At 34.3% G+C, this 22,234-nt stretch overlaps 1 protein-coding gene across 5 annotated transcripts; it reads left to right on the forward strand.

Annotated features, from left to right (window-relative positions):
* Positions 1-2,235: 2,235 nt before the first annotated feature.
* On the forward strand, positions 2,236-12,010 carry LOC8267549 (mitochondrial amidoxime-reducing component 1). Of its 5 annotated transcripts, none has more exons than XR_007215567.1 (10): positions 2,236-2,524; positions 3,203-3,352; positions 4,362-4,538; positions 4,677-4,765; positions 4,883-4,947; positions 5,710-5,812; positions 5,909-6,019; positions 6,143-6,330; positions 8,767-9,509; positions 11,694-12,010. XR_007215567.1 is itself a non-coding variant. In XM_002528093.4 (8 exons), exons 1-8 carry the CDS (start codon positions 2,431-2,433, stop codon positions 6,266-6,268), a joined length of 915 nt encoding a protein of 304 aa, XP_002528139.2. In that variant the 5' UTR covers positions 2,237-2,430; the 3' UTR covers positions 6,269-6,473. The 5 variants fall into 5 exon arrangements, 1 of the variants encoding a protein (XP_002528139.2); XR_007215564.1 differs by lacking the exon at positions 11,694-12,010 and adding an exon at positions 10,672-10,913; XR_007215566.1 differs by lacking the exon at positions 11,694-12,010 and adding an exon at positions 10,185-10,628.
* Positions 12,011-22,234: the final 10,224 nt, after the last annotated feature.

Below are 22,234 nucleotides of genomic sequence, written 5' to 3' on the forward strand. Positions count from 1 at the left end.
CTTATATCTTATGAGTGCCCGTATGCTTTCTATATATATTGTTTTATTCATTAACTTCACTTGGCTTTAGTAGCAGCATCAAGAGAAGTTATCGGCATCCATCAATTTCTTTTATAAATTGACTATAATTATCAATATTGTTAGTTCTTCTTGCAAAAGATATGATCAATTACAAGTTGCCCAATCTGCTGAAACTGCAAGACTAATTTCCATTGAAGAGTTGGAAAAAGGTAAGGATTAAATCAAGAGCATGTTCAATTCTGAAGATGTGGGTGCATCTTGTGATGGAATTGTATCATTGAATTTGTAGTTATTTTTCACTTTTTAATTGATATCATGAAAATCATATATTATCTTTATCAAACTGTACAACTAAAGTCTCTAAATAATATAAATGCAATGCATCTTGTCCACAAGAAAGATATTGATCTAAGAACTAAGAGAAGATACATCACAGGATTTTTAGTTTGAAAAATGAAGTCATTTTATAATAAATATAGAGTAAATATTTCTAATACTGCTGCAGGTAGAGGTCGATTTCGTCGCTAAAAGAATCCAATTACAATGAAGCATCACTTTCCAATTGAATTTTTTTGCTACAATTGATCATGAGGTGCAAGAACTGAATAAAACATTTAGAGAAAAAATATGGAATTAATTATGTTTTGTTCGACATTAGATCCTTGAGACGATTACAAATCGTTCAATATTGATGATAATTGCAAGCTTATAGAAAAGTTTATTATAAAAATTATTCAGAACAAGAGAAATTACATTGACATTTTGAGAATGATATTCGCCAACATAATGCATATTTTTATAAGGATATTAGAACTCAATCTTAGAATAGAATATTATTTTAGAATTTGACTTCTAAAACATTTATCAAGATTAGATTTCTTTATAATTTTTATGTATTTTATTTAATATTTTATATTAAAAATAGCTATATATATATATATATATATTTTGTATTTATGTATTTATCTCAAAGATTTAAAACTTGCGTTTGACATTAATAATATATATAAATGAGTATTTCACATTTTAACTTGGGACAAGTGATAATATTTAATTATTTAAGATTAATGGATATATTAATTATTAATCTATTTAGTGTATAAGTATGAGATATAAACTCACACTAGATAAAAAGTTTTTTATATTCTCTTAAGCGGCTCAACTACTTTGTAAACCCTTTTCTTGCTTTGTACAGTTAGATATTCAACGCGTGATTGCAATGACTTAATTCTTTACTTATGACTAATTTTTTTCCTTTTATATTAAGGCTAAATATAAATTTATCCCTTTGAACTTGTATCGATTAGTCAATTTAATACTTTAATTTTTTATTTAACTTAATTCACACTTAAATTTTATTTTTTTAATATTTAAATATTTTTAACTTTTAATTTAATCTAACAAGCATATCAACTTTATTTTTTAGTAATATTTATATATTTTTATGCAATACATGTGGAACGTATTGAATGAAGACAGATAAAAAGAATTAAAATATCATAAAAAATAAATATAGATATCTATTATATAAATTGAAAGTTAGAGTATTAAATTGACTAAATGATTAAAATTTTGAGGGATAAATATATATTTGGCTATATATATGTGGACCACTTCGTTTCGTTGCAGTAGGAATCTGCAAGTTTTTATTCTCTATAATGATCAAACAAACAAATTACTGGAAAAGAAAAAGGATAAAAAGAAAAAATCAGTGTCAAAGCAAAAGCGAGAGAGAGAGAGAGAGAGGGAGAGAGATTGAATCCAAGTCCTAAAATGATTGACAATAACTATTAAGGTTGCAGCAAATAACCAAACTTTCATCAACATTTTCATTAAGACACATTCACCTCTCTACCACTAATTAATAATGATATTATGAAAGGCATAATAGTTATGGTAATTATGCCTTCCCCTGAGAATTAAAAAACAAAATTTAATATGTTCAAAGATCAACTTTAGATTTTTCTTCCTCTAAAACTAGCAAAAAATCAGACCAAAATGGTGCAAGTTAATGCATAAAGATAATATAGTGAAATAGTTATGACTTAAAATCTTGAAATTCTCCTTTTTTCTTTTTCTCTTTAAAGAAACTATCGTCATTTTTAAATTTATTCACTTAGTTAGAATCACAGTTTCCTAATATAATTTTCTCAAGAAAATGACAGAAAAGTCAAACTAATTCACCCTTATATGAAATATAGGTATCAACTTTAGATTTTTCTTCCTCTAAAACTGGCAAGTAATCACGCCCAGAAAATGACACCAGAGCCAGAAGGGACCCAACTCCTGAATATAAAGAAACGTTACAGAATTCATCTTCTAAGTCTCCACACAAGAACTCCATAGCTCATCAGTTAATAGCAGAGTCTGTTCTGTCATTTCAACAACCCAGCAGAAGAAACAGAGAAGATGGAGCCAGCTGCAAAAGTAGCATCAATCTTCATATACCCAATTAAGTCATGTCGGGGCATCTCTGTTTCACAAGCATCACTGGCTCCTACAGGTTTAAAGCCAACAACATCCTCTTCTAATCTCTCTGACCCAGTTGGCCTTTGTCACTTATCTCTCAGCTTATACATTGGTTTATCATCCTGATCAGTAATTTAGCAACCCCTTTTATCAGTTTCTTGGTTATTGTTAAATCATCTAGGAAAAAGATGTTTGGTACTGTAAAAACATTCAATTGCTATAAATTCTGAGCTATGCATCTCACAGTGTAAATAGCTTGCAATAATGAAGTAACCTTAGCAAGAGTGAAAAATGGTTCTGTCCGCACAATTTATGTGGAAGTTAAGATTTAGTTGTCTTGTCTGACTATCTCAAATAAATTGGTCTTTCACTTGTCTGCCTGCATATAAATCGAACGGCACAAGTTTGGCTATACTCTTGGTGCTATAACAAATAAATCATTAAAGGGTATTTTCTTTAGGATTACAGATTAAACACTATTGCAGTTATGATTATGAACTGTCAGTAGCAGTACTGGTAACTATTTTCACAATCTCTGTTGTTTTTTTTTTTTTTTTTGTGTGGATAATATGAATTGTTAATTCACTTTAAGCATGTAGAAGGTGAGTTTTACAGTAATTTCAATTTCATACTCCACAAAATTTTCAGAGGTGTAGAGTTTTTGAGTACAAGTGAGCTTCCATTAGTCTTCTTTTTGTTTCTGGTTGGACAGGATTTCGATGGGATCGTAACTGGTTAGTGGTGAACTCCAAAGGGAGGGCATATACCCAAAGAGTTGAACCGAAGCTTGCTCTGGTCGAGGTGGAGCTGCCACATGAAGCATGTTTGGATGGTTGGGAACCTACTGCAAACTCTTTTATGGGTAAAAGAACTACTCCACATTATGTATTCTTTAATTCATACAAAATCTTCTAATCTGCCAGCAAAATAGCAGATTATTGCCATCCTGATAAAACAGATCCAGCACTGCTCTGAGATCTGTTACAAACAGCAAATTTGAACAAAATAGTCTGACTTGCTGGAAAAACTCACTTGATATAACTTTCACCTTGAAAGAGAGTACATTTCTTGCCTGCCACAAGTAATAAACATTAGCAATTAGAACAAATCTCTTCACTTTAGAACTCAGATGTTTCCCTTAATACTTTCTGCTAAACCAGCTGATTTCTCTGGTCCATTTCAGCTATATTCTTTGGGTGCCACAAGCCATAAATACCTTATTCCAAACAACAAATAGAGCTTTGTCTAGGGATATGCTGAGCACTTCATATGATCATCACATTTCCTCAAGCTCTGCCATGCACTAGAAATAGAGAACACACCTGTAGCATTGTGCTTGCTTCCAGTGAACTCTATTGCCCCTGTTCTCCTGAACTGCATGATTCTTTTTCATATACTCCCAAGCTGCCATAGTGTAGGCATCCATAGGATCAGGTGAGCACCAGAAATTCCTTTTCCAACACCACAAACTTTTGCTACTTTCAGGGATATAAGCATCTCTAAAAAGTTTTAACTGAGGAAACCCGTCAATATCTTACTGACATTGCACAATGTGCCTTTCTAGAAATTTAGAGCTTTGCTGAATGATCTCTACTTGTGTGTTAGGATTGTCATCAGAAGAAAATATGAAAAGCTTTGCAATTAATTTTATATTAGGAACATAGAATGGGAAATAATATTTGTTTATATGAACAGCTTTGAGTACAGTGTGAAGTTTTCTTGATCTCCAAGGTTGTGCACTTATTGTAGATGATTCATTTTCTTTTGGAAATAAATTTCATCATCTCAAATTGTTATGGATAGCTATGTTCTTGGCTTTTTCTTGATGTAAAGGCAACTATGACCCATTCATTGTTCATTCACTTTCACAGAAATAAAGGCTCCTAGGATGGGCGTGCTTAAGATACCACTGGCAAAAGCACATGAAGTAGCGGATAATATTTCAGTATGGGAATGGTCTGGCTCGGCATTGGATGAGGGAGCTGAAGCAGCAAGATGGTTTTCAGATTTTCTTGGGAAACCCAGTCGGCTAGTGCGTTTTAATGCAGGTTAGGTTCAACTTTACTGCATTTTGTAATAATGGGACATCAAAAATTGACAAACTAGAGGAAATTTCTCAAATATGAAGAGTAATTAGATTGGGTGTGCTTGGTTTTACTTAATATTCATAATTATCACAACTGCAGCATCAGAAACTAGGGCTGTGGATCCTAATTACGCCCGCGGACACAGAGTTATGTTTTCTGATGGCTATCCATTCCTGCTACTATCTCAGGTTATTAAACTCCTGACACCAATTATAAGTTTTCTTTCTTTTCCCTTAAAAACGAAAAGAAAAGAAAAAAGAAAATTCAATCTCAGTCCTGGATCTTGTCAACTTATCTTTTTGCAGGGATCATTGGATGCACTGAATAAACTTCTCAAGGAGCCTGTTCCAGTTAACCGATTTAGACCCAAGTATCTATTTAGACCCATTTCATATCAAAGAATATACTTAGTCAAAGATATTTAATCTTCTGTCAAAAAATAAGTTTTCTTGTCATTGCCCCGCTTCTACAGTCCTTGAGTAATATCCACTATCGGAGTAAATTTTCCATTCCTAATATCTAATTAATATTAATATTTTAATTTTTTTTAGCAGTAATACTTCTATTTCTATTTCTATTTTAATTTAAGATATCTATAACTTTTTCACTTTGTTTTTGCTAGTGTAGAAATCAAAAATGAAATATTTTAATTAATTCAACGTATTAGTATAAGTTCAATTCACTAGTAATTTATTATGCTAAATACAAATATAATTTAGGAAAGATTGAGATATAGGTCTCACATATTTAGTAAAATAAGTCATTTGTCCGTTGATATTAATTATATATTATATAAATTAAAAATATTTTATTTATGACGGTTATACTAATAAAAATATTTTATTTCCGATGGCTACACTAGCAAAAATAAGTTAAAAAAATAATAGGTATTTTAATTTAAAACAGAAATAAAAATATTAGAATAAAAAAAAAGAAAAAAACTAAAATATTAATACAATGGGTACAAAAAGTTGATACCTCCAAAGTAATTTAACCAGAAAGGTTCAGAGGCTATAAATTCTTTAATTTAGTAATCTTCAGCACCGACTTCCAACTGCATTTTCTTTTAATTTTATTACACAATCTGCATGCCTTATTAAACTTTTTTAATTGGTTTTATTGCATGTTACAGCATCTTTATTGATGGCTGTGAACCATTTTCTGAGGACTTGTGGACAGAAATAAGGATAAATAAATATACATTTGAAGGTGTCAAGCTATGCTCCCGCTGTAAGGTGCATATAAAGTTGTCCTGTCTGCCTGACCTTCTCCCAATTAGCCCTTTTGTATTTCACATTCTGAAGTAAAACACAACGCGCTTCGTCTTCCAGGTACCTACAATTGATCAAGCTACTGGGGTGGCAAGCTCAGAACCAAATGGAACTCTGATGAAAATTCGATCCGACAACGTTCTGCGTCCGAGTAAGAAACAGCAAGGAAAGGTGAGATCAATATTTTCCAAAAAAAGAAAAAGAAACTTAAACCATGACGGGCGGGTTCTTATCATGATGACAGATACTGATACCAAATAACGATGTGAACTGTCTGTTGCTTACTTACTGCAGATCTACTTCGGACAGAACTTGGTATGGAAGGACAATCTTAATGAAGGAAAAGGGAACATAGTTAAATTGGGAGATCCTGTCTTTGTTGTCAAGAATGTCTCTTCTGCAGCTGAAGCCGCTGCCTGAACGTGAAACCTTGTTGCTCAGAATATTGTTTAATCTCTGCAGAATATCTGCCAGTATCCCCAGTAAGTTGCATACAATAAACTATGTCTATATAATATAACTACTACAAGTACAATTGTATGATAAAACTATGTTCTTATTTAAGGGCAAATTTGCTCCAGCTATAAACGTTAATGGCAAAAATGCACATTTTCTCTTTTATTAACCCTAATGTTCAGTTGTATATTGATGAAGTATAGCAAGTGTAACTTTATTTTAGAAAAATATATAGACTGTACCGATAGATTATTAATACATATTTAATTAAATTTATATTTTAATAAATTATTGCAAGTCCGTCTCATAGCAAAAGTAATTCCAATAGATTTAAAATACTTAATAATGCTTTATACTAATTCCATTAGGTTTTAGAATATTCCTTACTAAAATATCTTGGGTTTATGCTAAACCGGATTTCAACTTTAAATCCGACCAAACCGTTTTTAAGTTTGCGTTAGGTAAATTATAACATGGATAAGAGTACAAAAAGAGCAGAGAAAGTAAATAAACTTATTAATGGAATTTTCTAATGTTTTTTAGTTAATTATGTTGATTTAATCATTTATTAACTTAATTTAATAATAAATAAAATTTATAATTCATTAAATATTAGTTTAATTTTAGAAGTCGTACTTTATTGAAATTTTCAATCGTTAAGTATTAATTGAGTTTAATTATAGATATCCATAAGAAAATACATAAATTTTCAATCTTATTTGCAGTGCATGTTTGGATTAATTACAATTTAATTAAAAATAATTCTTCTAAACAATTGATTACTATTTCAGTTCTGGAGTTATATTAACTATTTAAGATCATTATTAAGAATTAAAAAAATTAGCAAGCATTAATTATATCATTTTACATAATTAAGTGGATTATAATTAAAGTTGAGTACAATCATATAATAACTACAGACTTGTTGATGCATTTTATAAAAATAAATTAAAAATTTGAACAAATATTCTATTTTAAATATTATATTAATTTATAACATTAAAAAATATTTTTTTTATAAATTTAATAATTATTTATTTTTATTATATGAAAAATGACGAATTTAATTATTAAAATTATTATGGATAAATAAAAAATTTAGTTGTAATTAAGTGGGAAGGTGTTCATGGTTTAAGCTGGAGACTCGATTTCGAACCACGTCTTTTGTCCTTTTTATACCCAAAACTTGTTTGATAAGGCAAAATTCTAATACATTTATGTATTTAATACACTACTAATTAAGAACTTTAATAAAAAAAAACTATTCTAATAGTTTAAATAAAATATATTCTTTGTTTTGAAAGGAAATTTAAATATATTCTAATAACAACTTTAATTTTTATAACAAAATATAAGATATGCATAATAATATAAATATACATAATAACTAACATGATATGAAATGTGGACTTCAATAAATTATGATAATAATTTAAATAAGATAAAAACAAGTTAAACTAAAAAATAAACTTATTTAATAAAACAATTTAGATAAAATTTAGAAAAATGATATAAAAATTTTAGTAGACTTACATATAAAAATTATTTATAGAACTGATAATCTATTTATTATTGAAAATTTCTCTATATTTAGAATAAAAAGAAGTCTTTAAGACCTTACTGAATTTTACTATATATGAAATGTAATACTCGAAAATTTTCTTTTTGATAATAATAATAGTAATAATGATAGTAATAATAAGGATTATGATAATGATGATAATAAAATTATAAGTTTTATTAGTTTCATGTTTATGATTAGAGTAACGAATTTCTATTTTAAGTTGGATGATTTATAAGAGGATTGTAATACTAGATAAGAATAACAAAGGATCTATTAAACTATATTAAATCAGTTTGATTTTTAAGTAATTAATTAAGTGAGTTATATAAAGGGTAAAATATTTATTGTAGATATTGCACTCTATATTTTTTAAATTTAGATATATATAATTAAATACATATAATTAGACTTCGGTTCTTGAAATTAAATAATAATAAGGCTATAAAAATTTGAGGTAAAATAGTAGAGATGATAATGTTATTTTAATAAGATAATTTTATAATTTTATTTATAAAATTTGAGAACATCATTTATACATTAATAGGTGAATTGTATTTTTGGAGGCATATTATTTTAAGAAATGATCTAAAATTATAGAATCAATTAAAGAGTGAATTTTAGTATTATATAATGCCTCATGATGGCAATAATTTAAGTATTTAAATTTTAATGTATTGATTTGTTAAATTACTTAGTTACTAGGATTAAATTGATATCTATTTTTACAAGAGAGTTTAAAGTAAAGTTTGATTTAATATAGGGTTTAAATGGAAAAATTTAATCTCTGGTATCTCTGTAAATATTTATGTCGGTAGGGGTATTATGGTAATAACATAATAAGGACAAGGATAAATAAGTAATTTTACCTTTTTATAATTGTAATTTGACCCAATTTAAGGAATTATGGAGCAATTTGAAAGAACAAAGAAATATTTAAGGACTAAACCGACATAAGCCAAGACCAAATATATTAAAAGGAGAAAATGAGGGACCAAAAGGGGATATAGGACAAAAGAAAGAAGAAAAGAAATAAAGGAAGAAGAAGAAGAGGGAAGAAGCTCGGGGGCTGCCATCAATGGTGGAAGAGGGAAGAAGAGGTCTGGGACGTGGTGGCGATGGCTGGTGGAAGAGCAGACGACGGTGAGTACAGCAGCAATGACGGCGTCAGTGAACGACGACGACATGCGGTAGAAAATGGCCAGAAATGGCAGCAGCTGTTCGACGCCGTTCATGGCATTTCCGGCGACCAATGGCGGCAGTTTTGGTCTTAAAATGACCGGCGACTTAAGAGCTTTCTAATGGGGGCAGCAGTATCAGCAATGGTGGCCGGAGAAGAGAGTTCTGACGAAGGAAAGGCAGCTGGATTATTGGACTTTTTCGGCCATCTCCTACGAGATATAGCTGATCGGAGTTCATGGATGAACTCCTCTAGTCACAAGCTTTCCGATAACACTAATTTTGCAGCGATCGGACTCCGTTTGAAAATCGACGGTCGAAACTGTCCGTATGATCAGGAATTGGATCGGAGAATCAAGTGCTAGAATCATCGTCTTCTCGTTGTTTCGTGTCTGTAGACACACTCAGACCGTCGATCGGACTCCGGCGGCTGAAGACGAGTCGACCGATTTATCAAACGTCTCGGTAATTCTTTAGCTTGTTGATTTTAGAAATTGTTAATTAAAAATTTATATTGATTAATTATTGAAGAAAAATAATTTAAGGTATATGTGTAAGTGTCTTTGAAAATTTAAAATTTTGTGCTATCTAAATTGTGTAATGTGATATTTTTATATAAGACCTTTTATATAGTTGCATTGTATTGCGGAGTTGGAAAGAAAAATGAAGCTTTAGTGGCCCGCCTCTTGGCAAATAATTGATGAATATCAAAAGTGTTTTTGGCAGGTTCTGGATATGTTATTCGGGAGTAAATGTCCGTATTTTAAGAGAGATTCTACCGAATTTTCGGTAGAATTTCCGAGTCGAAATTTTTAAATAGTCAATTCTAGGAGTCTAGGGCTAGTGTTATTTATTAAATGTTTTATTTTATTAATTGAATTGTTCCCGTGAAATAGATAATTCACCATTTCAGTCCGCTCTACATGAGGCTTAGGAGCAAAGCAATGGGGTCATATATTTGTTATACAGGCGTTATATGCCACAATTTTATATAGCAATTATGATTAACTGATTGAAAGATTTAAATTATTTATTTATTTACTATTCATCTAAATAACTATTTATAAGAGTTAATTATCTATTTACTATTCATATATCATTTTCCACATCATTGATATATTAATTGCTTATTGACTCAAGATGAGACGGCAGTAGAATATGCCACATGATAGGTTGCATCAGGACCCGTGCGCACCGGTATAAATCTAAGACAAGTAATAAAAGAATATTTTAAGACTTTCCCTAGTCGAGTTGAACTCTTTAAGCTGTGAAGAGTTTGATTGTCGGATTAAAGGTATCTGGTCGAGCGTTGCTCTTTAGGCGCCGGCTTTATTGGAAATTAAGTGACCAGACGGGATTAAGGATCCTGGTCGAGTTCTGCTCTCTGGGTGCCAGTCCTGTTGGAGTGAGAGAGCTGAAAGGCTATTAGTGTTGGAGTTAGGGTTCTGCTAAAGTACTTGTTCCGTAACATGTAACTTATATTTTAGTGAATCATGGCATGACACGCGTTTTAATATGATCTAATATTTTATTTTGATTAAATAAATATTTTATTGAGGTGAAATTTTGAATTATATGATTTAATTTACTCTCGAGACTGACAGTCTCAAATTTAATTATTTTTCAGGTGTTTGTTATCTTCCCGCAGTTCTTTGCCTCTAGCAGTTCATTTTCGGGTTTAATGTAACTGATTTTATTGGTATATTTGACTTTTAGAATTCTAGATTCTTTGCAATAGTAATTTCAAAACTTATTATTTTGTTTTGGTATGTTAAACTAGGTATTGCCTATTTGTACTGGCAGACTGAATTAAGTATGTAATAATATATGAGTGGTTGAAAGTTAGTTAGGAAATAGTTATAATTGGTAGAACTTGAATTATTATTCTTTAGTTGAGTTAGCGAATGATCAGGCTTGCTACGGATCTCGGTGGCCTTATATCTACCCACTCTCTAGCACCGGTCACGGTCCCACAGATCGGATCGTGACATGAAATTATATAATTTTATTAAAATTATGATCCTATAATATGAAAAAAATTGTTATGGTGTTATAAGGCGATTGTTGAGGAGGTAATATTAATATTGATGCAATTAATTTTGAATTATATATCTGGCTAGAGATGGTAGTAGGTAGAGTATGGGTAGGGTAGTATTACCTTATTTATACTCAAAAAATTTTATGTCTACCCATATTCATCTAAGGAATAAATATTATATTTATTTTTTATATTTATAGAGTTTTAGAGGTATTCGTCGGGGAAATCCACTATCACCATTTATCTTTTCTATTATGTGCTGAAGAACTCTCCCATATGTGCATACAAGCCAAAGATCTCGGTATTCTTCGAGGTATTCAAATAACTAGAAGAAGTCCTTATATTAATCACTTCTTATTTAGGACGACTCCATTTTTTTTGTGAAGCATCTCGTACTGAGACATTTGCTTTAAAGCACATTATATATGTCTATATTCAAGCTAGTGGTTAGGTGATCAATCTAGTGAAGTCAGCAATTTATTTCAGTTTGAATACCCCAAAAACTAATCAGGTTCATATTGCTGGAATATTTCAAATTTTTAATGTGGGCAATTTAGATCGCTATATGTTGAAGAACCAAACCTTGAAGCTTTGTCTTAACTAAAAATCAGGGACCAAGGAACAAGGGACTTCAGGGACTAAAGAGCAATGCCTCAGGTCTATACAGCTAAAAGCTGTACAGACATGTCATCACAGGCCTGCAAAACAGGAAAAAGGAGCAATGTTTCCTCCCTAAGGAAGAAAGGTCGCTTCAATCATTCCAAATTCAAAAGTGAACATTGACATAGATCATGGGGGGTCATTAGGTAGCTTAAAGACCATTGCAACTCAGTCATGTATATAACAGAACATTCACATACTATAAATCTTAGAATTCATACTTGTAAACTCATCACAAATCAATAAAATTACAATCACAATTTCTACATTGTATCAGAGCAGGATTAACCTGTCATCACTTACCATTTCCACCAACCCCGAATTTTTTCATCATGTCTCACAGTGATATCACAAGATTAACCAACATTGTGTAAAAGGCAATCAAAACTATTTCGAATGGTCAAGGTCTGTTTATATCTGTTTGAGCGACAGAAAGAAATTAGGGTTCATCACAGGAAGCAGAATTAAGCCAAAGCCGATCAATCCAGACCAACCAACCAAAGAAGAAATAGAAGAAATAGAAGAATGGCAGACGACAGACCATATGGTCATGTCACTACTCACAAATATCATGGAGCCTCAAATTTCCAGACTATGCATGTTACTCGAGTCATCACAGGCTATTTGGAAAAAGATGAAGAGCCTATATGGTCATGAGCAAAATTATGCTCACATCTTTAATTTAAAACAAGAACTGTCACAAATCAAGCAAGGGACTCGAACAAGTACAAGTTATGCAACTAAGGTATTGACCAGATAGGAGGAGCTACAGAACTATCTCTCACCGCCAACAGACCCAGAAGAAGCAAGAAGAAGAGCGTAACAGGACTTGGTGTATACATACCTAGGGGGATTAGACTCAAGCTATGAAGCTTTGAGGTCACAAATTCTTTTGTCGAGCAACCTTTCCAAAATCGATATCGTCATAGCCATCATCCAACAGGAAGAGACTAGACGCGTGACTATGAGCGCAATCACTAACCTCGATAATAGTGAAAATAAAGCCTACTTCACTCACCACTCAAACACTCAAGAGACGGCTCGAGCGAGAGGGGCGCCTACCAGCATCGATAGGTGCGACCACTACAAGAAGTAAGGTCCCACCCAAGACCGCTATTGGCACCTCCATCCTCACTTACGGCCTAATCTCAGCAGAATCGAGCGAGGAAGAAGCAGGGGGAGAAGAGAGAAAGAAGAGAGGCGTTTTGGTGGCTTCAGCACGTCTAACCGTAAGGGTTATGAAGAGAAGCCAAGGTCGGGTCGTGACTTAAGAAGCGGGTCAGATTCTTTTAATTCGATCCGACCCGACTCCAAAGCAGGGGGAGAAGAGAGAGAGAAGAGAGAAAGAAGATAGGCGGTTTAGTGGCTTCAGCACGTCTAACCCTAAGGGTTATGAAGAGATGCCAGGGTCGTGACTTAAGAAGCGGGTCAAATTCTTTTAATTCGATCCGACCCGACTCCAATAGCTGGGTTGACCCGGATTCGACCCGACAGAAAATTGTCAACTCTCCCAATTAACTTCTCAGCTTCAATCAATTATTTAGCACCAGCAACCCCATGGGTCAGGTTTAGTATTTAAAAATTGCTCAGATTCTTTAAAAATTTCTCAAGATTGGATCATTGACTCTGGTGCAACTAATCACATGACGTGAGATTCAACAAAATTATAAAATTTTGTACCTATAGATTTCCAACATGTGATTGTTGCCAACGGAGGTCGAGCTAAAGTCTCTAGCTTTGGCTCCTCTAAATTATTTCACAATAATATACAAGATATACTACTCTTGCCTGATTTTAAGTATAATTTATTATCTGTTGGAAAAATAAGGACCTTGAATTGTAATATCATATTCTCACCTATTACAGTGTTATTTCAGGATCGAATCACAGGGAAGACGATTAGTGAGGGACATTTTGAAAATGGTCTATACTACCTCACAAACTCCACCAACCAATGTCTTGTCTCGACCAGTTCAGTAGATCAAGGAATGTTGATACTTCGATGGTTTGGGCATCTGTCCGATAAAATTTTAAACCAACTTTTTTGTTTAAATTTAAATTCTAGTTGTTGTGACATTTGTAAATTTTCTAAACATACTCGCTTGCCTTTTCCTCTATCTTCTACTGTATCTGAAAATATGTTTGATTTAATTTATTCTGATGTTTGGGGACTGATGTGCTAAATGGGACTTTTAAGATTGATTTTATGGACATTTGGATGTGAATTGGTCCCAACACTCATCCTATGCGTCTGTTTGTTTGCATTAGATTCAAAAGAAGTCAAAGAATGATAAAGGGAAGAATTGGAGCATAATTGGACGTCAAAGCTGCCGAAACAAGCTAAGTACGAGCATGAGGAAGCTGAACATGACCGTGTTGGTTTCAACACTGGCCGTGTTTCCAACACGGGCACCAACACGACCGTTTTGGGTGTATTAGACATCAAAGAAGAAGAGGCGTTAGGGAGCACGACCACAGAGAGTAACTCGGCCAGAAACACCAAACCGTGTTTCCAACACGGCTAGGAACACGGCCATGTTCGTGGCGACAGGACGAATTAATTAAAAGAAAGAGCAAGAGGAAAGAAAGAAGAGCGGGGGAGAACGTCCCAAACCCTAATATTTCTCTCTCTAAGGGTTTTCTGAGCTGGAACCAAGGAAAAATGAGACTTGGATCAATGTTTCAATCGGATTCCCTTCATAGATTGAAAATTGGGCGAGGTTTGTTTATTGGTTTTCAAATCGAACAAGAGGAACAAGAATCGAGTCAATTCGAGCAAGAGGAATTGGGGCTGTTTACTCTCATCCAAGGGTGTAATCGGGTTTTCTCTACCTTTACTCTTTGTTGTAATTGTATTCTTGTGGATTCTGATAATGAACATGATTAGCTAAATTGATTAAATCCATTGGGATTACTATGTTGGCTTAGTATTATATTGTTGGATTGTTTGGGTTAGTTTTATATTCTTCTTGCTTTCAGTATTAATAAGATAATGCATTATTCATGAGACGTTGTGAATCGTGTGTTTAGATTGCTTTGTGTGATTGAGAAGTCCATTTGGCAATTGGAATTTTGAATAGCAAGAACTGGTTAATAATCGCTTAGAGATAAGGATAATTAACTAGCCGGATTAAGAATTAACAAAGCTTAATAGAGGCGGATTAAAGCTTAATGCTAATTTAAGAATCAATCATTAGGAAGAGATTCCAATTTTAGGTTATTAGATTTAGGAATTCGGTTAAGAATTCATCCACGGGTAGCATAATTAGACTCACTAATCCTTTATCTTTTGTTTGATTGCCAACTAGTTTAGGTTCCCTTTGGGTTTGCTTTCTTGTTTTGGTTATTTTAGTTATCAATTACTCCTGCATCTCCCTTAGAACTTAGCTCGTAGCTATTAGTTAGTTTAGAAATTATTCATCCCTCATTTTAGGTTAATATAATAAAGAACAAAGGAGTAACTCTGGGCTTTCACTTTCCCGAGAAATATCACCTTGATACTCGCCATTAGTGCTAGACTGCATCGATAGGTACACTACCTTAGATTGTAGCTAACACAAGTAGCACACATCAAGTTTTTGGTGCCGTTGCCGGGGAATGTTTGAAAACTAGACTTATTATTATTTTATTTTATGGTTTTTATTATTATTTATTTTCTTTTATTTATACATATTTATTTAGTTAATTTTAGGATTCGGGTAGTGGATGATAAAGAGGTTCAATGCTAAACTCTTTGTATGACACGTTGGAAAATGGGATTAGGAACTAAGAGTGCTAAAAATTGGGATACCCGTGCATCTTTAGAAGCTCGAGTGGAATCGTTTTGCAGGGCTACCGATCAACTCTCCACTCCTATCCTTTCATCTCAAGTTTTTTTGTGAATTTTGTTGTGGTTTACATTTGAGTAATGATTATCCATTATATAGTGATGTTGCTCATTGTTCTTATAACTATGAACAGGTGAATTATACGGAAAGTTGGCAAAATGACTTGTATGAAAGCACCTACAATTAAGAGTTGAGCATTCATTCACCCTTGGATGGAGCTTAGATGGCCAAGAACCACTAGAATTTCAGCAGCCTAATCTTGCACCATCAACTCAAGGTGAAGAGTTAGTGTCAGAGGAGCTGATGATGAGATTTATTGCAAGTCTTGAGGATAGATTCCAATAAACAGAGAGGATACTTGAAGATCAACAAGCCTCGATTAAGAACATAGAGCATCAAGTAGGCTTAATCTTCAAGTTACTAGCTGAAGAGAAATTAGGAACTCCATCAAACGCTATTGAATCCGAGGAACATTTGAGTGCCGTCACTTTGCGTTCAGGTGAGAATTTTTCTGGTTCATCTATTATGTTTGACGATGATGCTTCTGTGCAAGACGACTTTTTGAACATGGAGATAGAACTAGAAAAGGAAGAGGCAAATATGATCCCTCTGAAAGACTACCAACAGGAACATATAGTTGATGATGCTGAGTTGCAGTTAGAGGAATTTTTGATGGATTTTCCACAAGTCCCTTCGATAATGGAAGATGAGTACGAGTTATCCAATGAAGAAATCTTGGAGGAGCTCGAGTTTCTTCTAGCAAGTGAACCAAGCCAAGGACTAGAGAAAACCATCGACGTTCCTGAAGAAATTGCCCAGCCGTCGATCCTTCCAATTGGTGAAACTTCAGCTTTCAAATTGGAAGAGCCCCTAGAGCATCATGACTACGTGCAATTATACGAGGAGCGAGTTTTGCCCATCATACTGGCAGCTTGCTTGATAGTCGGGAAGAGGAAATTGACAATTATCCCTCTAAGCGGATACTTGAAGACATTTGCTTGGAAGAAGGATGGATGGTCATCAATCCCTATCGTTTGCTTTTCACCATGAGTCCAGCTAAGAAGACTCATCACATCAAAAAGAAGCGCTTTTGGGAGGCAACTCAAATTCTATTTTTCAATTTTAATAATTTACCCTTTATTGTGAACTTAGTTTGATTAGATTTTACAGTTTATTTTTGGTAAGTTTTATTTATCTTGAGTGTATGAGTTGAGGACTTGTTGGTTGTGCAGGTGAGAAAGAGTGAGAAAGTGCTGAGAATCGCAACTTTTGCATTTTTTGGAGATCAACACGGTTGTGTTTGAGACCGTGTTCCTTAACATTGACCGTGTTCCTTAATACGGACCGTGTTCTAATTGAAGAAAATCAAATTAAGATGAACACGTTCACAGTCGGCCACACAGGAATTTATGCCAGACCGTGTCCCCAACACGTCCCCGTGTTCCATAAACACGGGCGTGTTCTAAGAAGTTGGTAAGTCATAACGTTTAAATTCGCTTAACACGGCCCGATATCCAGACCGTGTTTTGGAACTGTTGGTGAACAGCGTTCCCTATATATACCACTTCATTTCGAAATGGCTAAAAATTTTGCTCTCCTTTAGTTTAGCAATTCTCTCCTATCTTACTCTCTCACTTCTTATTTCTCATCTTGAAGGCTTTGGATATTCGGTTTGTCAAGTAAGTACCCTCCAACTTCATTTTCCATATTTTTTTTTATTTTGATATTAGTTCGAATATATGTTTTCTTTGTGTTCGAATTTGTGTTTTAATTTTTTTTAGTTTATTTCCTTATTTTATTATTTGGTGCATGCATTTACATTCATGTTTGTGCTTAATTTTTTTTATTTTCTTTAATTTAGTTTATATACCTAACTTGCTCATATTTTCCGTTTTTCTTTTCTACCATTATTCATGATTGTGATTAATTCTTTATTTTCCTCTTTATTATTATTGTTGGCAGCTAAACAGTAGGCTCTGTCATATATAGTGGACTCCGTTGTATCTGTTTTATATTAGCATGTTGGTTTGACTTGTGATGGATTATGGCGAAGTTAAACTCCATGTTGATGAATTGAAAATTTAATTGGTTAGAATTGGTTAGCAATGTTGTGGATTGAATTTTCTTTGTAGGACATTGAGCAGTTTAATTTTATCAAGTTAAATTGTTCGGTTTGTCCATTTTAAGTCGTTGTGCTGCCAGAATTTCGTTGATCCTTAGTACTAAAAATTTCTTTTTCTGGTACCATGTCCACCAGATAAGGATCAAGAGTTTACAAGAGGAGGCAGACCAATGGTTCCTCTTCCTCTCGATTGTCAGGCGCTGCACCGACTAGTTCAGGCCAAATTAGACCACCGCAGTGCTATTGATTCCTACTTTTCCAAGGGCAGCCCACCTTTGAGCAGAGATATCAATCAATGAGGCACAAAGATTTGGGAAAGGGGCGTAGGATAAACTGGCCAGCACTGGAAACCATCGGACTTGCAGCTGCGGTCCGCCAATATCTTGAGACGCCCCCATTTTAGCATTTCTTTGAGATAGTTGAACCAACATATAGGGAGTTGGCTGTGGAGTTTGCCAGCACTTTCTTTCTGTAGAGCCAGTTGTGAAACTTCTAACAATCGGATGCGATCAGTTTCAGACTAGCAAAACAAACTTTCACGATGAGTGTACAGCAGTTTGGGGTACACTTGGGCTTGTGGACTGAGGAGGATGCAGCTGGAGAGGTTTATAGTCGCTATATACACACGCCTGGTGTGTCATATCTGCAGATGTGGGCCGAGATTTCTAATGACACCGAGGTGCGGCCAGTCAAGGCGTCTAACACGAGGGCTGCAGTACTTGCATGCATTCTTGGATAGGACCATCGCGGGGGAGATAGCGGTGGTGTAGTTACCCGTGGGACTTATTTATACTTTACAAAGATGCACCAAAGACCACCCATCGACATGGGATACTTGTTGGCCAGACAGATTAATATCTTCTGCAACAATTCAAAGAAGGTATTTTTCTATTTTGGGACTTACATTACTCGACTGGCTAGGAGCTTAGGAGTTTTGGAGGAGGCGATACCACATCTGACAGAGCTGGGGGTGATGGAGACGTTGGGACTTACCCAATTGGTTAGTATGGGGATGGTGACTCATAGGCAAGGTCCGCTAGGACCAGAGTATAGATTAAGGAATGCTCTCTTAGTAGCACTCAGAGAGGAGCGACCTGCCCCACGAGCCCATGGTACACAGGATGTCCCACCTTCTTCTGATATTCTGGAGTCTTCCTCCAAACCATCTACTTCAACTCCTTCTGGCTCTTCATCAGCTGTTTTAGGAGTCTCTCCAATTGAGTTTAGAGAGCTGCAGCTTACAGTGCAGAGGTTGGCAGAGGAGTAGCAGCAGCATTTCATTCGATAAGAGGCTTTTCAGCAGGACCTTTTACAGCGTCAGGCTGAGTTTCAGAGCCAGATGATGGCTCAGTTTGAGAGGCAGAGGGCTATGCTTCAAGCCCTGATTGAGCAGGGAGGTAGGTTAGAGGCCTCTATGGCCAATGACATGTTTGATGATATTTTTGCTACAGACTTTTCACCTGCTTGTTCACATAGCCGGGTTCTAGAGAAGAGCCATTTTGACATCCCTCTAGCGGATGATCCAGCTGGCCCTCCCTCTCCGACTGAGCACCCTTCCACACAGCAGCCTGATGAGCCTCCTATTGACGCTGCTCCTGTTGATCCACCAGCTCCTGCATGTGACACTACTTCCGATCCTCAGAGAGTAGCCACTCCTCCACCACAGACCAGCCAACGTCCTGATATACCTGCTGATGCACCTCTTTTCACTCCGGAGCTATAGTCAGGGCAATATTAGTTCTTTTTCCTTTATTATTTCTTATATTTTGTACACTGAGGACAGTGTGTCCTTCAAGTGTGGGGTGGTGATATTTATATACACTTTTTTTCGTGTTTTTATTATTTTGTATATGAAATTCAGATCCTTTTCTAGTGTATATATCACATTTCATTTATCCCATCTCAGTTATTTATTTATTCTTTATGCAATTTTTTGTAAAATTTTAAAAATTATTCACTTTGTTTCGATGCTCTTACTGTTGACTTGCTTTTGAAATCCTGTTCATGTCCATGTGATTGGGTAAAACCGATAATGTTGAGTTTTGCGGAAGAATGTAAGATAATTAGTTTGAGTTTTGTACTAGTTACTTTGGTTTATTCAATTTGATGATTTTTGTTTGGAACCTACTCAAAAGCACACTTGTGAGAAATCGAGCCTAAATTGTAAGTATACACTTTATATGCTTGTATTTATTTCTTGTTGAGAGTGTCAATTACTGTCTTTACTTTTAAAACTTGCTTGGTAATGCTTATGAGGGCCACAAGGAGAGTTTAACACTTTGGTACAATAGAGGCACTTAGGTTTTTTATTCTAGCCAAATAGCCTTCATTCGTTTATTGATTCTGTAGATAACCCCTTCTTTCACCATTTTTTTAATCATATTCCATTACCACTTAGTTTTATTCTGCTTTGGGTTATAATTTTGCATATAAGTTGTTCTTATTGGGAATTTTTATCTTGGGAATAGTGTGGAATCTTATAGCAGCTTTCTTCAATCCAAAAGAAATTCACTCTATTATGTGAATATTTTTCCCTTATGAAAAAAAAGAAAAAAAGAAAAAATAAATAAATAGAAGAATAAGAGGGAAAGGTGATGAAAAGAAAGAAAGTAAGTGAGCTAAACATTTTGACTTGATTCCTATTTCCCACCTTGGACTACTGTCCATTGTTTGTCCCTTGTGATCATTGTGACTTGTGTGCAGGTCATGTATTTCATTGCAGAACACCATAGGTTCAACTCTTACCAAATTTACCTACCTCTACCTAATCCCCATTACAACCCTTATAAAGACCTCTTGACATGGTTGTTGACTCTCCATAGGTGGTAGGAGTAGGATTTAAGAGCAAGTATATAGTAAGTAAGGCAGTAGTTGATGCATTAAGGGATTAAACACTATCCTTTAAACATTTTAAGTGATTTATAGTGAATCTGGTGAGGAGTTGGTTCTGAATAATTTTGTTGAGACAATATTTTGCAAATTATTGGCATCTTGGTTGTGATACTTGAATTGATTACATCGTTTCTTTTTGTTTGACTTACGCTTATTAAGGATATGTGCAGGAGCTCTCTAACTTGTTTATCAGTTTAAGTATTGTTCCTTAGTGGTTTATTTTCCTTATTTTACTTTTGATTGTTTGAGGACAAGCAATGAGCTAAGTGTGGAGTTATTTGATGTGTGTAAAATACACACATCTAAATGGGACTTTTAAGATTGATTTTATGGACATTTAGATGTAAATTGGTCCCAACACTCATCCTATACGTCTGTTTGTGTGCATTAGGTTCAAAAGAAGTCAAAGAATGATAAAGGGACCGAATTGGAGCATAATTGGACGTCAAAGCTGCCGAAACAAGCTAAGTACGAGCATGAGGAAGCTGAACATGGCCGTGTTGGTTTCAACACTGGCTGTGTTCCCAACACGGGCACCAACACGACCGTTTTGGGTGCATTAGACATCAAAGAAGAAGAGGCATTAGGGAGCACAACCACAAAGAGTAACACGGCCAGGAATACGGCCATGTTCGCGGCGACAAGACGAATTAATTAAAAGAAAGAGCAAGATGAAAGAAAGGAGAGCGGGAGAGAACGTCCCAAACCCTAATATTTCTCTCTCTAAGGGTTTTCTGAGCTGGAACCAAGGGAAAAGGAGACTTGGATCAAGGTTTCAATCGGATTCCCTTCAAAGATTGAAGATTGGGCGAGGTTTGTTGATTGGTTTTCAAATTGAGTAAGAGGAACAAGAATCGATTCAATTTGAGCAAGAGGAATTGTGGCTATTTACTTTCATCCAAGGGTGTAATCGGGTTTTCTCTACCTTTACTCTTTGTTGTAATTGTATTCTTGTGGATTTTGATAATGAACATGATTAGCTAGATTGATTAAACCCATTAGGATTTCTTTACTATGTTGGCTTAGTATTATATTGTTGGATTGTTTGGGTTAGTTTTGTATTTTTCTTACTTTTAGTATTAATAAGATAATGCATTATTCATGAGACGTTATGAATTGTGTGTTTAGATTGCTTTATGTGATTGAGAAGTCCATTTGGCAATTGGAAATTTGAATAGTAAGAACTAGTTAATAATCGCTTAGAGATAAAAATAATTAACTAGCCGGATTAAGAATTAACAAAGCTTAATAGAGGCGGATTAAAGTTTAATGCTAATTTAAGAATCAATCGTTAGGAAGAGATTCCAATTTTAGGTTATTAGATTTAGGAATTCAGTTATCTCGAGAGAGAAACCGAATTCGGTTAAGAATTCGTCCACGGGTAGCATAATTAGACTCACCAATCCTTTATCTTTTGTTTGATTGCCAACTAGTTTAGGTTCCCTTTGGGTTTGCTTTCTTGTCTTGGTTAATTTAGTTATCAATTACTCATGCATCTCCCTTAGAACTTAGCTTGTAGCTATTAGTTAGTTTAGAAATTATTCATCACTCATTTTAGGTTAATATAACAAAGAACAAAGGAGTAACTCTGGGCTTTCACTTTCCCGAGGAATACAACATTGATACTCGCCATTAGTGCTAGACTACATTG

The sequence above is a fragment of the Ricinus communis genome, chromosome 4 (assembly GCF_019578655.1).
Source record: "Ricinus communis isolate WT05 ecotype wild-type chromosome 4, ASM1957865v1, whole genome shotgun sequence".
In the NCBI taxonomy this organism is placed as follows: Eukaryota; Viridiplantae; Streptophyta; class Magnoliopsida; order Malpighiales; family Euphorbiaceae; genus Ricinus; species Ricinus communis.

Bases quoted from the DNA above. Each gene is read 5' to 3' on its own strand.
- LOC8267549 (XM_002528093.4), top strand. From the start codon at position 2,431: ATGGAGCCAGCTGCAAAAGTAGCATCAATCTTCATATACCCAATTAAG. The intron at 4,539-4,676 runs GTTAGGTTCAAC...TCACAACTGCAG, and splicing joins GCTAGTGCGTTTTAATGCAG to CATCAGAAACTAGGGCTGTG. The intron at 4,766-4,882 runs GTTATTAAACTC...ATCTTTTTGCAG, and splicing joins CATTCCTGCTACTATCTCAG to GGATCATTGGATGCACTGAA.